General features: G+C 44.2%; 1 protein-coding gene across 3 annotated transcripts in view; it reads left to right on the top strand.

Moving 5' to 3' along the window:
• whrna (whirlin a) overlaps positions 1 to 15,285 on the top strand; it is a 55,154-nt gene that overhangs the window by 12,933 nt on the left and 26,936 nt on the right. For all 3 annotated transcript variants that reach the window (XM_035527695.1, XM_035527696.1, XM_035527694.1), the window contains one exon: positions 12,168 to 12,392. In XM_035527695.1, coding sequence (XP_035383588.1) covers positions 12,168 to 12,392 — 225 coding nt within the window. The remainder of the gene's footprint in view (positions 1 to 12,167; positions 12,393 to 15,285) is intronic.

Here is a 15,285-nt window from a genome sequence, read left to right as displayed (position 1 = left end):
GTGACAGGATGATAATGAGGACAAGTGGCGTTACTGATGTCACACAATGATTTACTTCCTTTCTTAGACATAGAGACAAATGACACTTTTATGAAGGCATGACATTTTCCTGGTCCCAATGAGGTAAATGTTGTTGTATTACTGAGCACAACTTTCTCTTTTCGCAGAAAACTACAAAAGCCAATTGTTTTGCCGTTGGTAGCTAAGGTGGTTAGGAGCAGCCAGACCTAGTATTTAATTACAGTAAAGCAGAGTTAAAAGAAAGCCCTCTTTATAAGGATGGTAATACAAGACTAAGGCTGTGTGTGTGTGTGTGTGTGTGTGTGTGTGTGTGTGTGTGTGTGTGTGTGTGTGTGTGTGTGTGTGTGTGTGTGTGTGTGTGTGTGTGTGTGTGTGAAGTGTTGCATGCTGGGAGACTGTTGCAGAGGGGTGAAGACCCACTTTAGCTCCCTGTAACCAAAAAAGTGCTGAGCCACAACAGACAAAGCTGCATAGAGAAGTGGCCCAAGGAGAGAGAAAGGTAGAGCCACAGAGAGGGGAGAGAAAACAGGGGTGTGTGGGGAGAAAGAGTTGGACCTTTTAAAATTACATCCCACACAATCTGTCATCTCATCTTTTTCACTCCCGGTCTGCTCTGATGAAATGCTGGAGGATTTTTAGTTAATTAAACAGGATTAGGTTCAGTCCAAGGATCAGGGTGTTCATTTCTCTTTCTCTCTCCGCCTCTCCCTCTCTGCCTCCCTCCCCCTCTCTCCCTCTCTCTCTCTCTCTCTCTCTCTCTCTCTATCCCTCTCTCCTTCTCTTTCAGAGTCAATATCTCTGTAGCTGTTTATTTGTTCTTTAAGGCTGGAGGTGCTGCAGCAGAGCAGTGCTGTGCAGTCACATGACCTAGCAGAACGCACAATAATGTCCCATCTGCTAAGCAGCTTAACCCCTTACAGCCGGGCACACAGTGTGCATCCCCAGTCCAGAGCACTGTTGTAGCCCTACCGAATAAACCACCCATCACTGTGGGTCTTTACAGACCTGCAGTCTGAAGTCTGATTATCCAGGAGTCTCAGCATATGCCACCACTGATCAAACTACTTAGGTGCAGGAGCACTGAATGTACCGACCATTTCATTACCATTATGAGATTTATTATGAGTAATAAAATTGGATTTGCTTTTTAAAAAATTAGCACCGACATGTGTAAACACAGACCATGGACACAGATCAAATTGAAAGCAGAAAGCAACATGAGCCTCAGAACGTGGACATGGGTTTCTGATGATTGAGGATATCCTACTGGGATCTGGGTGATCTCCTTCGTCCTCTTGCTCCTGTGTGGAGAGTACCGGTCAGCACACTCCACTGACTCTGCTGGGTTCAGAGAGCCCAGTGACCCTACAGTACATTCGCTTGCTCTCCTCTCATCCGTCTATCTATCCATCCATCTGACCATAAGTAACACTTTCCTATTCTTAGCGATTACAGGCCAGCGGCCTCTTGATACAGGTCAAAGTGGGTGAGCACACGGCTGCACGGATGAATATTTTTGTGGGGTTGTACATTTGTGTCTCTGTGCTCATGCTGGATGCAGAAATATCTCCAGCATTTATGGAACGTATTTTAATTAATGCCTGAAAGCAGCACCTGTTGGCTTTCATTAGTATTCATAATGTTGTTAATATTCTTCCTAGAAGAAATGGTGGTGGACAAATTGCTGATAAATTGCACTTCAGATGAAGTGCTTCAGTGAGAAGCTTCTTCATGGAAAAGGTAAGCCATGCTGCGGAAGCACTGCGGAAGCACTGCAGAAGCTGTGTGAATCTGCTTGAGCACGAGTAAAGTCGTTATTAAAATACAGAGAGCGAGGGCGTGAGTATGCAACCCAAGGTCTCATTAACTCGACGAAGACTGCACACGAGTGAAAGTGAACCTTTCAGGGGATCTGCTGGTGACCGCTTTGATTTGGTCAGCATGCAGGGTCACTTTCAGCACAGTCCTGTGTGCCGGCTGTGGCAGCCAGGGGTTCAGAGGTGGACTGGACCTGGGACAAACCAGGCTTCAAATCCTAGAAAAGGCAGGTTCATACAGAGACCGATTTCTTGTAAGCTGTCGATTCTTGCGACTCCTCACCAGTGCTGTCAGTATTAACTATGTTGCATATGGATGCCATTTCATCAGCAAGGTGAGGATGCTCATTGTAAATAATTGCTTGGGAAAGTGGGAGGTCATTTCTGGTCACGAGTAGTGAATGTGGCCAGGTGTAGTGCATGAGGGGCCATGGCCTGACATGCTATTACAAAACAACAGTGGCTTTGGTAATGGATTAGGCTTGAAAAATAAAGGCTATAAAATCATCATCCAGCCCAGTGCTGATGTCTTCCCTGTAAATTACACTGTCATGCCCCTTTTCTATTGTACAAGCCTTATTTATTAACCTCTCTTACACTGGACGCCAATTCTCTCCCTCCTATTACGCTCTTTTGGTAACTAATTCACCTCAGCTACTGTGCACCTTAATTAAGACCAATTTTCTATACAGATAGGAAGGAGGATCACTTGGCTGGCTGAGCTATCTGTCACTCAATAAGTCCGTCTCCTCATTGGTTGGCAGTAGCCCAATTATTCCTTTAAGTACAGTGAGCGTTCTGTCCTCTGGTCGAGTCAGCACTGGGCAAGACTGCTTGTGGAGTTTTACCCTGACCCCATTCATTTCCTGTTATTTCTCTGGAGTGAGGGGGCCAGGGGAAAAGGAGTCTGGAAGGAACAAAGTGGCCTTCAAACTGTGAATGGTGACATCAGCAAAACGACGGAGAAATGCCTTTGAAACAGGTATTGATTCACTAGGCCTGATGGGGCTAGGGCACGATGTTCCATGCTTTGTAGTTATAGCAACTTGCTGCCGGTCTCTTTGTCGAATTTCCATTCAAGTGGCCTCCCATTTTAGAGTTGCTGAAGTGGGCTTCTAGTGTGGTCGTATCATGTGACCAGCTCCAGGCACTGAGCTGTCCAGACAACTGGGCCACTGCCATTTCTTAATGAGCCTCAAGCACAAGTGTTTGTCTGCATGTTCTTTCTTTGTCTTTTAATACGCAAATCCTGTGGTGAATGTAGGAGTGGAAAAACTAAGATTTAAAGAGTTCTCCATCAGAACACCTGAAACAGGGCCTGAAAACACTTTTCTGTGTCTGATGAGAGTATCTGAAGAGGAACTGATAAAAGCAATAGAAAATGAGATAAGCTTATTTTCCACACGATAAGCAATAATTGGCTCTCTATTCTCTCTAGTCCTGAATCTTCTGTTTTGAAAATAGTCAGTAGAGCGCAGACTTATCGAAACACTTTAAGTAGCACAGGTGTGTATGCAGGTGTGTGTATGTGCACACATTCAGGTGCACAGTGGGTACTTTCAGAAGAACCAGCACGTCAAAGGCAGCACGTGAGGGTGGAAGGAGATGTCAAGGGACACGCAACTCTCAGCAGGAGGACCTGCCGCAGCTTTGCGGCTCTTAGCGGAGCGGAGGGGAATCTGTCATCACGCTGTCACGCTTGAGCAGCTGATGTTCACCTACTGCTCGTGACAGTTCTGGGTTAGGGCACGCACAGTTGAAGCAGAACAGCGGTGTCCGGGGCGCGGCGTGCCATGGCTTGTTCTGAGCATGCCTTGGTCAAACTCTTAAGCGTGGACAGCATATCTTGGTCAAATCTCCCTCTACAGGCATGGCACTCTTCGGAATGCAGTGGGCAGCTGTCGATGTATTTTTTTACAATGAATCTAGGATAAGCCTTAAAATCCTCTGGCTGTTCACAAAGAGCGCTGCGATAGGCTCTCATCAGGTTGTTATTCGCTGCATTATATAAGATTGGTGAGCTTATGTGGTTTAGTGGGCAGCGAAGTCCTCCAATATGGTGAGGTCAGGATGTGCTGAACAGATAGGGGCAATGATCCAGTAAATATCGCCATATCTGTTATAAAGGAGATCTCAAGCTTAAATCTGGGAGGATAAGAATGAGTTGGAGTGATCCAGCACCGTCCGAGTGTGTTTGTGAGTGAGTGTATGATGGCTAAACTGATAAGAAGGTCCCATCTTATCACTGTGCATGTGCGACAGGCTAAGAGAGAGGTCTATGTGTTCACTCGATTGATTATATAATTAAAACCACAGCTGCCAACGAGCACAGGTAATTGCAGGTCTAAGGCGGTGAGCCAGGACTGCATCTCTCTCTTTCTCTCTCTCTTTCTCGGTGTGTCAGTTTTGTCAAGGTTTGAGAGAAGAGGCAAATTGATGTAATGACTCACCTAGTTCAGCCATGTGCCTTCAGCCGTCTGCCTTCATGTGTTTGAGTGAGTCTAGTCTGTACAGAGGATGCCCTACGGCGACAGATTACACATTATATGGGTGTGTAGAGGTTCATCTGCAGCAGATAACCTTTAATGCAAATTAATTACTGATACATGACCTATATAATGCAAAAGTAGATGATGGGTGTAATAGGGACTTGATCAGACACGTGCATGTTTGTATGTGCGTGAACATGTATCTGTCAGATTATTTGTCTTGTAATTGAATTTGGCTGCGGTTTGCTGTGCGTGTGATTTGATTCTTGATGTTAGTGAATCTGAGGAGCTATGTTCCTATATGACGTTCAAGCCTGACTCCTGAATCTCCTACCTGCCTCTTGGGACTCTCGCTGAGCCCATGTGGGTGAGCCATAATTGTGCTCCAGTTAAAAAGGCCACAAGTGACACCGACAAGCCTATAATGAAGTGATCTGGACAGTAGACAAGTCTGTGCTGGTTCAATCCAACTGGCTGATATATCACTGCTTGAAAATAACAAAAGACAAAGACACAGACATGGGCACTCCAATCTAACTGTATAAAATATCACAATGTAGTTATGCTGTACATCAGTCATATAATTTCAGTTTCCACTCACTTTATTAGAAACACCTGCATTGTACCTCAAGTCCATGGCTATTACATGCACTTGGCTTGTATTGTTACAGGTTGTAAACTGGTCATTTTCTGAACACAGAGATTATATGAGTGGCAGACTATACTAAAAACAGTATCAACACAGGCATGGTAGTGCCATGAGTGCAAGTGAGTTTATCAGACACAGCTGTGCTGCTCGGGTTTGCAGCCGACAGCAATGATTTAATAACCATTGGTGAAAGGTTAGAGGATAGTGAACACAAACTGTATTCACAGATTAAAGGCTAAACTGTTCACAGGCGTATTTAACCATGCGATTGGTGAGTGTATATCATATAAATACATATATGTCATCCATTTATGACAGATGCATGCACAAAGATTGCCCATGGTATGGTTTTTGAGATGAGAGATACTAAATAGATCATATCAAACCTCACTATCATACCTTAAGGGTAATATAATTATTAGCCTTTCAGTGAAGATGAAAGCTTTTAACTTGAAAAACAGATCAGATTGCATTGTTCAGGCAGTAATAGGCTGGTATTGTACAGCATTTCATTTCATCTTGATATATTTTATGACAAATAGGTTATGTTGAGAGAAAGCCTTTTCATTTATATTTTAGGCTATACCATTTTCCTGCACATTAGTAATTTGGTGTATACACTTGAGAGAAAGTCTAATGCTGCACTCAGTACTCAGTGCACACCTTTTAGGAGAAGAATATGGAGTGGAGGCTTAGCATATGTGTCTACAACCTTGCAGTTTGGCAGTAGTCTGGTAGGACAGCAATCTTCAGAGATTTCAGGGTTATGCTGTGATAATGAGGTAATGATCTCTCTCTCTCTCTGTGTGTGTGTGTGTGTGTGTGTGTGTGTGTGTGTGTGTGTGTGTGTGTGTGTGTGTGTGTGTGTGTGTGTGTGTGTGTGTGTGTGTGTGTGTGTGTGTGTGTGTGTGTGTGTGTGTGATGAGATTGGGATCCCCACAGGCTCCACTTTGTCCTAGTCTCAGTGCTCACCTGTGCATAAAATTAACTTCACCACCTGGACTACTTCCAACAGAACTAACAAAAAACTGCCCACCACACACACATACATCAATGTCAGTCCTGTGCAGAAAGAGGAGAGGTGTGATTAGGGTGTTGGCTGAGATCAGGACATGTCACCCAATTATATGAGTTAAGCAGTAAATCCTAAGAAAGTTAGCTTGGAGGTCTAATGAAGAAAAATAACTTTCTGTGGGACCAGCTAATAAGACACAGAGCGGGATATCTGATACAAAATGTACCATCTGCATATTTTGCTGTAATAATATACATGTAGCCTCAATCTGCTTTAGTTTTTCAGTAGGATTGGCTGTATACACTGCAAGTTTTTCAGCAGTACATCCTGCCTCATTGTGTTTCTGCGGTATTTTGCTTTGCTAGATAGCATGCTTGCTGTTTGACAATGTCATTTAATAATTTTTTTTTATCCAGTCATTGTTTGCAGCTCTGAATGTAAATTTACAGATGGTTTTAACATCTGCTGAAAGGAATAGAAAGTGTACAGTGGATATAAGTACATTAAGCAGGGGCTATACACTGCCTGGCCAAAAAAAAGGTCACCACTTGGATTTAACTAAGCAAATAGGTAAGAGCCTCCCATTGGATAATTACTGCATGGGTGATTATGTTTCAGCTGGCAACGAGTTATTTACCCCTAACTGATGCAGTGAGTAGCTTCTCATTTGTTAAACAACCATGTCGAAAGACACATCCTGTGGTCGTGGAAAAGATGTTAATCTGTTTCGTAAGAGTCAAAGTATTGGCATGCATAAAGCAGAGAAAACATCTAAGGAGATTGCTGAAACTACTAAAATGGGGTTAAGAACTGTCCAACGCATTATTAAAAAGTGGAAGGACGGTGGGCAAACATCTTCAAGGAAGGAATGTGGTTGGAAAAGAATCTTGAATGAGCGTGATCAGCGATCACTTAAACGTGTGGTGAAATCAAATCGTAGAAAAACAACAGCAGAACTCAGGGATATGTTTAATAGTGAAAGTAAGAGCATTTCCACACACACAATGTGAAGGGAACTCAAGGGATTGGGACTAAACAGCTGTGTAGCCTTAAGAAAACCACTTGTTAGTGAGGCTAACCAGCAAAAATGGCTTCAATTTGCTAGGGAGCATATTTAAGATTGGACTCTGGAGCAATGGAAGAAGGTCATGTGGTCTAATGAGCCCAGATTTACCCTGTTCCAGAGTGATGGGTGTATCAGGGTAAGAAGAGAGGCAGCTGAAGTGATGCACCCATCATGCCTAGTGCCTACTGTACAAGCTTGTGGGGGCAGTGTTATGATCTGGGGATACTGCAGTTGGTCAGGTCTACGTTCAGCAATGTTATGTGCCCAAAGAATGAAGTCAGCTGACAACCTGAATATGCTGAGTGACCAGGTTATTCCATCAATGGATTTCTTCTTCCCTGATGGCATGGGCATATTCCAAGATGACAATGCCAGGATTCATCAGGCTCAAATTGTGAAAGAGTGGTTCAGGGGGCATGAGACATCATTTTCACACATGGATTGGCCACCACAGAGTCCAGACCTGAACCCCATTGAGAATCTTTAGGATGTGCTGGAGAAGACTTTGCGCAGTGGTCCAAATCTCCCATCATCAATACAAGATCTTGGGGAAAAATTAATGCAGCTCTGGACAGAAATAAATGTAGTGACATTGCAGAAGCTTGTGGAAACGATGCCACAGCGAATGCGTGCTGTAATCAAAGCTAAAGGCGGTCCAACGAAATATTAGAGTGTGTGAACTTTTTTTTGGCCAGGCAGTGTAGTAAAAAATGGGTAAAAGACAAAGTAGGGGACATTAGTAAGGGAAAGATGAGAAGTCAGGGTGCTGCTCTGTTGAAGGTAGGACAATTTCCTTATGAACAGTTATTTATTCCACTGGTGACTGCAGAAATCTAACTCCGAAAAGACGCCTCGTGAGCCAGTTCCAGTGCATCAGTATACGTAATCCGTTCCCCGATACAATTGTGCAGGTTGTGCTAGAGCAGAGGGATTGAGTGGGATATGCCTGGAAATGTGTGAAATAAATATGTAAACCAAGAGATTTGGCCTCCTTAGATACCTTCAGCACTTAGATACCTTCAGCACATTCACCGGTGATCTCTTATGTGCCAGTGCAGGGTAGAAGAGCAGAGATCATCATACTAAATATTTTTTCACTTGAAAGAATTTTCTATTTTGCACCTAAATATAAAGCAGCTTCATAGTAGTCCAGAATACTACAAACTGAAATTGTATGAGGGATGTGTATTCAAATGAATGTTTATCCTGTATACGGTTGGCCCGCGCGCCAGGTACTGCAAAAAGGGAGATGAATGATTTGGAACGGGCGAGGCAAATTCTGGCCAACCATGCGTATACTTGCTTACCGTGAACCGATCAGTCTTGCCCACCCAGGTAGAATACGACTAATGAACTTCTGGAGGCTTGCTTACTGGGCTCGATAGAAGGCGCGCTATACGAACGGTGCTGTCCGCGTACGGAGTCGGGGCAGGACACGGATACGTTGAGGCCGCTCCAGTGATTAAGGGGAATTTCTCAGTGAAGTTGCAGCATCGCTGTGGATTCGAGGCTCACTGGTAATACTGGTTTTCCTGCTTTTTATACAACAAACTAGGCTGCACACCCTTCATTATTCCACGAATGAGGAACAAACACAAGTGTTACTGTTTCTTGACTACTAGAATTTGTCCGCAATAGCCTACTTGTAGAACTCAGCGAAGCTATCCTGCTTGGGCAGATTAGCGTAGAGCTGGGTTCTGCAGGTGTAGGCTGCACGGGTGACTACCGTGGAGGTTTCTAACCTTTTGCGCCTACAAAGAAATGTTTAATGACCTGTTTCACATGCTTGCGCTATCACTCTAGAGTATGCAAATAATATGCAAATAAAGGTTTCCTGTGCCATTTTGTCTGAGTGCTTTATAAAAATACTGAGTATTCTTGTTACCACCTGAAGAAGCAACTAGGAACCGATTTAATCATTTCTCTGTGTTGCTAAAACTCTCTATATGTTATATAGTATATATGTGTGTGTGTGTATATTTAAGCCCTTAAAATATCAATTATGCTTTACTGTTCCTGTAGGCAAAATTGCTGCACACTTGATAAAATATCACAAAGTACAAACATCCATTTTCCAGACTTCAAATGCATATAACATATATTGTATCATGGATGCAACCCCTAAAACATACACACACACACACACACCATCTGGCTTTCCACACACCTCCTCTGTCCTTTTTATTCCTTTGTCATCCTGTCGCTGTGGCGACTGTGAATCACTCATAAGTAAATGTGAGTGATGGGTGAGGGAACGCACTGCCGAGTGCCGTGACAGATGGAAGGAAGGAAGGAAGGAAAGCAGAGAGAAACGTGCGGCGTGTGTTCACCTGACGCTTCGTCCCACCGTTCTCCAGTAACAGTGTCCAACTGCTGCCGTGAGCTTGAAGATCGCCAGGGCCGCGCCTACCATCGGTGCTCTCATCAGTGCAGCGCGGAAGGCGCTCCGCATGTTTCTGCCGCCGTCACGTCCGCGAGTGATCGTTACTTGAGGCCTCCATTAACTGTGATTGATTAGCGTCTTAACGGGAGGACACTGGAGAGATCAGTGCGCACCATGTTATTTCGCCTCTCTGCTTCTTGCTGTAGAACGGAAGCACTATTGCGAAGCGCTGTTATGAGGCGAAGGATGTTTTTGATGTTGACAATCAGACTGTGAAGGGCACTGAAGGGCACACAAATGAGATAGACACAGATAGTCTGAATGAAAACAAAGAGTGAGACGGATCGAGAGCAGAGCATCTCTGAAGGGGCTGTTTGAATAGTAATACATATTTGTATTCCTTGGAGGTGTTTTACTTGCGTTTTGTTTTTTCCTATAATGTTTCTTTTACACACGTCACCCTAAAGATTAAAACCATAGCAACACTGACATGCATGTGCATGCAAGGCTCTGTGGCAGGAGTAGTGCTCAGCTTCTGATGGCTCTGCATTGGGCTCTTGGATTTTCAGGTCTCCTCCTTCAGGCCTCCAAACTGCATATCTATTCAAATGCATGCAAATGCATCCTGCTTTCTGCCCACTTGTTGGCTGCGTAATTGCATAATCACATTCTGAGCACACACTACCACAAACCATAAACGATTGTTTATTATCATCCTCTAATTTACCCTTTTTTGTTACGTCTATCCAGCTGAGTGGACTCAGGTTGGATGTTTACGTTTGCATGTTCTTGGGTCCTGTGAGCCTCTGTGTTTATATTGGACTGTCAGGGCTCCATGTGCACCTGCCCACTCACATACACACACACACACACACACACACACACACACACACACACACACACTCAGACACACACATACTGCATTCTGCCCCTAGAGCTCTGCTTCTAATTCAGGTCTCGAGTGTTTTATTGGCCCCTCTGGACACATCAGTAAATAAACAGTGAGAGACCAGACACGTGTATGTGTGTGTGTGTGTGTGAGTGTGAGTGTGTGTCTGTGTGTATGTGAGAGAGAGAGATCGCACGTTGCATGCATTTGCAAATGCATCCCACTAAAACCATCTCACCATGCTCTGCAAATGACCAGGAACTGTTTGTTTTTAGTTGGTCTGGTCCGGGGGGCTTGGGGTCCCTGTGCTCTGCAGCAGCCCACCTCCAGAGAAGGCTCCTTTCAGGCCCCCTCATTTTGTCCTCACGGCTGCTGTTTTGAATGCACTTCTCAACAGGCTCTCCCACTCTTCCCTGGTAACGATGATACCGTTGGGCACGTTGTCCCCCACCCCACTGTTCCTATATTCCATATTCTGCTCCTTTAATGGCACACTCGATCAGGCAACACTCCAATCAGCACACTGAGATCTCTGCTGCCATGCGTGGTTTTATTTATCACTATTCACTGCAGGGGCACTCCTTCCATGTCTCTCCCTGCTTCTGCCTCTCACCGTCGTGCCCTCACACAAAGCCTCACACACTCCTTTGTCTTTTGTTCGTTCCGGTTTTTCTTCCATATCATTTTCTTCAGCTTGACATTCTCTGGCTCTGTAATAACATGAGAGCGATGTGCGAAGCTGCAGATTGCCTCGACAGCGGTAGTCGCCAGTGTGAGGGAAAAGGCAGCCCAGATGTACCTCGACCAATTTCTTCCAGGACAAGTGTTTTACAGTTAACTTATGGCGCACATATTAGAGGAGTAGATTTCTATACAGGGTTTTGATATGTGTTAAATGGTTTTCTTATGTTGTACTTTATACAATAGTGAAACCTTTACATGTTTATTTAAATCAGATTTATCCATTTTAAATTAGATTCTAGACAATTTTCTAGACAATGTGCTGGGTTATTTTCTGTTTGCAACATTTAATCTGGGTGGAGCACACTGACGGGACGGGAATTAGGCTGTGATGTCTGAGATGAAACGATCTGAGTATGCAGATTTATTATTAAGCTTGAAGCAAATGACACTTTTGCTAAGCTCTGTGGGCAGCAAATGGCAAATCAGTGTGAAAAAGCATTAGAATAAAATTTCTGATCAGCTTGTTTTCAGACCCAGACATTATGGACTAATTTTAAACAGAAATATTTATTTTTGGTTAAGAAAGTAGATATTAAGATGAAAAACAATATATAAATAAACATGCCGGTTACTGTCGACTACAGACATGGAGTGCCGTGTGCCCAGCCTTCTTACAAATAGCCTGTGTAACAGGCATGTGTGTGTTTGTGTGTGTGTGTGTGTGTGTGTGCGCGCGCGTGCGCGTGCGTGCGCGCGTGCATGCATGTGCGTGCGTCTGCATTTAAGCTCAGAGTGCAGAATCATTTCACACTCTGCTGGAGCAGTAGCATCACACAGGGCGAGTGGGGACTACATTTGATCTGCAAAGCACTAGAAGCCATTGCAGGCTATCAGAGGCTAATGATCCACAGCCTGGGGAGCTTTCAGTTCATCACTGTGACCCTCAATCAGCCTGCTCGCAGCAGAGATGAGCTGTGTGTGTGTGTGTCTGTGGAAGCTTGTGTCTGTATGCGAGAGACTGAAAACACCGAAACGTGTCAAAGGTTGGTGGCAGGAGAAAGGGACTCTAAATTTGTTTATTTTTAAATGAATTTCACCTGCCTGGCACCGCCCCTCCGTGCTGACCACACCTCATGCCTCCTCTACCCCCTTAGGTCCTGAAGGGCAGTAAGAAACTGTGCATGTCCGTGCGCTCCGTTGGACGCATTCCAGGTGGCTACGTTACCAATCACGTGTACACATGGGTGGACCCGCAGGGCCGCAGTGTCTCACCTCCTCCCGACCTATCCGAGCACCGCAGCGCCACCCTGAGGCGAAGCAGCAGTGGCGCTCAGCACCACAGCAACATGCAGCTGCTGCAGGAGGGAGACGAGAAGAAGGTGTGTGTGTGTGTGTGTGTGTGTGTGTGTGTGTGTGTGTGTGTGAGTATTACAGATTAGTAAAATATATCAAATCAAAATATGTTCTTAAAGAAGCGTCATTTATGTAACTATGTTTTCTTTTACTTTTTAGCTTTCAGTTTAGTTACTATTAGATATTTTATTTGGATGTTGAATATAAGAATTATGAGGTTTTTTATATCTCTGTAGAACAACTGCTGTTTGAAGAAGAACTTTCATGCCTAACAGGCCAATATCCTCTGAGGAGATATTTTGCATTACAAAGCCAAAGAAAGGGTGATCAAATAAACTCAACCATATATAGTGGTTGGATTCATGGGAGGCCATTACACAAGTGCCATTACACTGTAGAAACAACTGAACATAAAACAACTTTGGGCTTCCATCTAAAGCCCTCATCCTGGGTTCCTGCAGTAGAAGTGTAGCTAAAAGTTGAGCTTCAGCAATAAAGCACAGACATAACACCCTAATCAGAAATCACAGCTGTTGGCAGGCCAGCTTTGAGCAATGCTGCAATACATGGTTTTGATTCACAACAGTCCTGCCTTGTTTTCTTTTATGGAAACTGCAAATCTGCACTGAGAGGTAAAGAGGCTTTGACTAAAGTTAACGGTCAGGTTTGGGACTAAGGAGGTGCTGGGGGGTTAATGGTGGGATGAGAAACTGCCCTGTTTCAGCCCAGTACAAAAACACTACAGCCTTGCAGCTACACTGCAAAAATGTAGATCATATAAACATATTTCTGCTGATCACATCAAAATCCTTTAAATGAGCTAAATGAAAATATGTTTGTTTGTTTGTTTTTTACCTAATTTAACTTTCACATCTTTTCTGTTTGGGCACATTCATTTGGTATGTTGAAGTATGGCATTGGAGGTTAAGAGATATAGTTATTGTTATTTATAAACGTAATATTTATGTTAATATTTCAATCAGAACAATGTAAAATATTGTTTTAATCCAGGATTGTTCAAAAGCTTCGGCAGGCATAAATATGACCCAAGTAATTATGTAGATAGGTTCAAAATTAGACCGTTAACTCTAACAAGGGGGAGGAGCCTGTCCCTTATTTCCAGTAGTCACTGCTGGTCTGTCTCCATGGTGAGGCTCAGCAGTGCTATCTCTGTCCAGAGCAGCCAGCGCGGAGACGGAAGGTGTTCGTGTTACCGTGACAGAAATGCTGCGAGGTTTTCAGCGCCCGTTATGTAACACTATTTCTGCGGGCAAAGCTTCCAGTGCGTCTAGAGGAAGATTACCTGGGTGGGATTACTGTGTCCAGACAATTATTAAACTCACATAGTTGCTCCACAGTGACTCTGCCTCCAGCTGGCAGGTACCAAGCCTTCTTAATTACTAGTTCTTCTATTGCTTTGAGCTTTTTTTTTAAAGAGACCAGGTTTGTGCCCTTACAGGAAGCCCAGTGCTAGACTAACAGAGGAGAATCCACACCGGCAAGTCTCAGGAACTTGAATTTGCACGAACTACAGTAGGAGTCTTTACTTTCCACAAATTGACTGCCATTCTATATGAATGAGCAACAAGTGCAGGTAACTTGAACAGCTTTTCTTGATGTCACTTTTGTTTTGAAATTTTATTTTATTTTTTTGGTATGCTTCTCTTCTACTTTAGGAAAGTGGCATTGAACTGCCAGTAAACAAACATCTTCAAAGAAAGCATGACTTTTCATTTTTCTCTCAGCGGGTGCATCGGTGCTAATGTATTAAAGTTTGAAATCTGCCCTACACCAATTCCATTTGGTGCCGTTAACCCCTTGAGAATTTATTTCCATCCTCCCCCGATCCGATTCTTTTCCATTTCCTTTTCTCGTAACCTCAGCTCCTTTAACCTCTCACTGTTTATTCATCTGTCTCCTAAATCTGATTTTCTGCTGTTTATCATCGAGGCTGTTTTGCCTCTGTCTCCATTCGAGTGCCAGAATTTGTTAAATATGATTATAGGGGGAGTTTTATGACTCGCTGGTCCAGGTGTAAATCTGCCCGGGGCTGGAGAGGCCCCGTGCGGCTCTGCAGACGCGGATGCATTAGCGCGGGGGATTAGAGCCCAGCCTCGCGCTCTGTCTTCAGCGAGACAGCACCAGCACAGCCCTCCCACACTGATTCAGCATTTTGTTCACTCTCCTATATGTCACAGTGGAGCGATTTGTAAGATCATTTTGACAAATTCACAGGTGCGGCGGCACGATTTCTGGTAACAGCCATGAGCCTGGTTAAAGGCCACGTTGCCCAAAAATCTCCAGCCATAAATCATAGCAGGGAATTTAATAAATGTACGGCATTCTGAACAGTGACACATCGCATAATGCGGTTTGGCTTCCGCCACGCTGACCTTTCAGAGAGGGCTGGGGCTACCCTTTAGCGAGTGTTAGTACAGCTTGCTTCTGCTCCATGGCATGCGCGGAGGGCTGCAGGCAGCGCACTGGACTGTATAGATGCCTGAACGCATCCTCTGTTCTAGCGACCTCATAATTGAGAGGGCAAATTCCTGCGCCACGACTGGAGTGGACGCATCAATGACCAAGAAAAAGCATGACCACTGTCATTTTTTCCACAAATGGAATGGAGGCAGTCATCATTAGTCAGAGAAGCACGTCAGCTCATACATTTTAATATGCGAAGACATTTTTTTCAGTATTTTGCTTGGTTTATGTGACGCAGGCAAATTGAGGTTGGTTCCTGCTTGATTTAATGTTCAGAGTGCATTTAACAAGCAAGTTCTGACTAGGTGTGGGGCTATTTTTGTTGACTGAATGTTGAAACGGCTTGCTGATGCAGAGAGGGAGAATGCATCAGTAATCACTGAATGTCTGGGGTCAGGCCTGTGAACTGAGAGTGCGTTTCAGTGGCGTAAGCAA

Source organism: Electrophorus electricus, chromosome 6 (assembly GCF_013358815.1).
Source record: "Electrophorus electricus isolate fEleEle1 chromosome 6, fEleEle1.pri, whole genome shotgun sequence".
Taxonomy (NCBI): domain Eukaryota; kingdom Metazoa; phylum Chordata; class Actinopteri; order Gymnotiformes; family Gymnotidae; genus Electrophorus; species Electrophorus electricus.
This window is presented reverse-complemented; position numbering and strand designations above follow the sequence as displayed.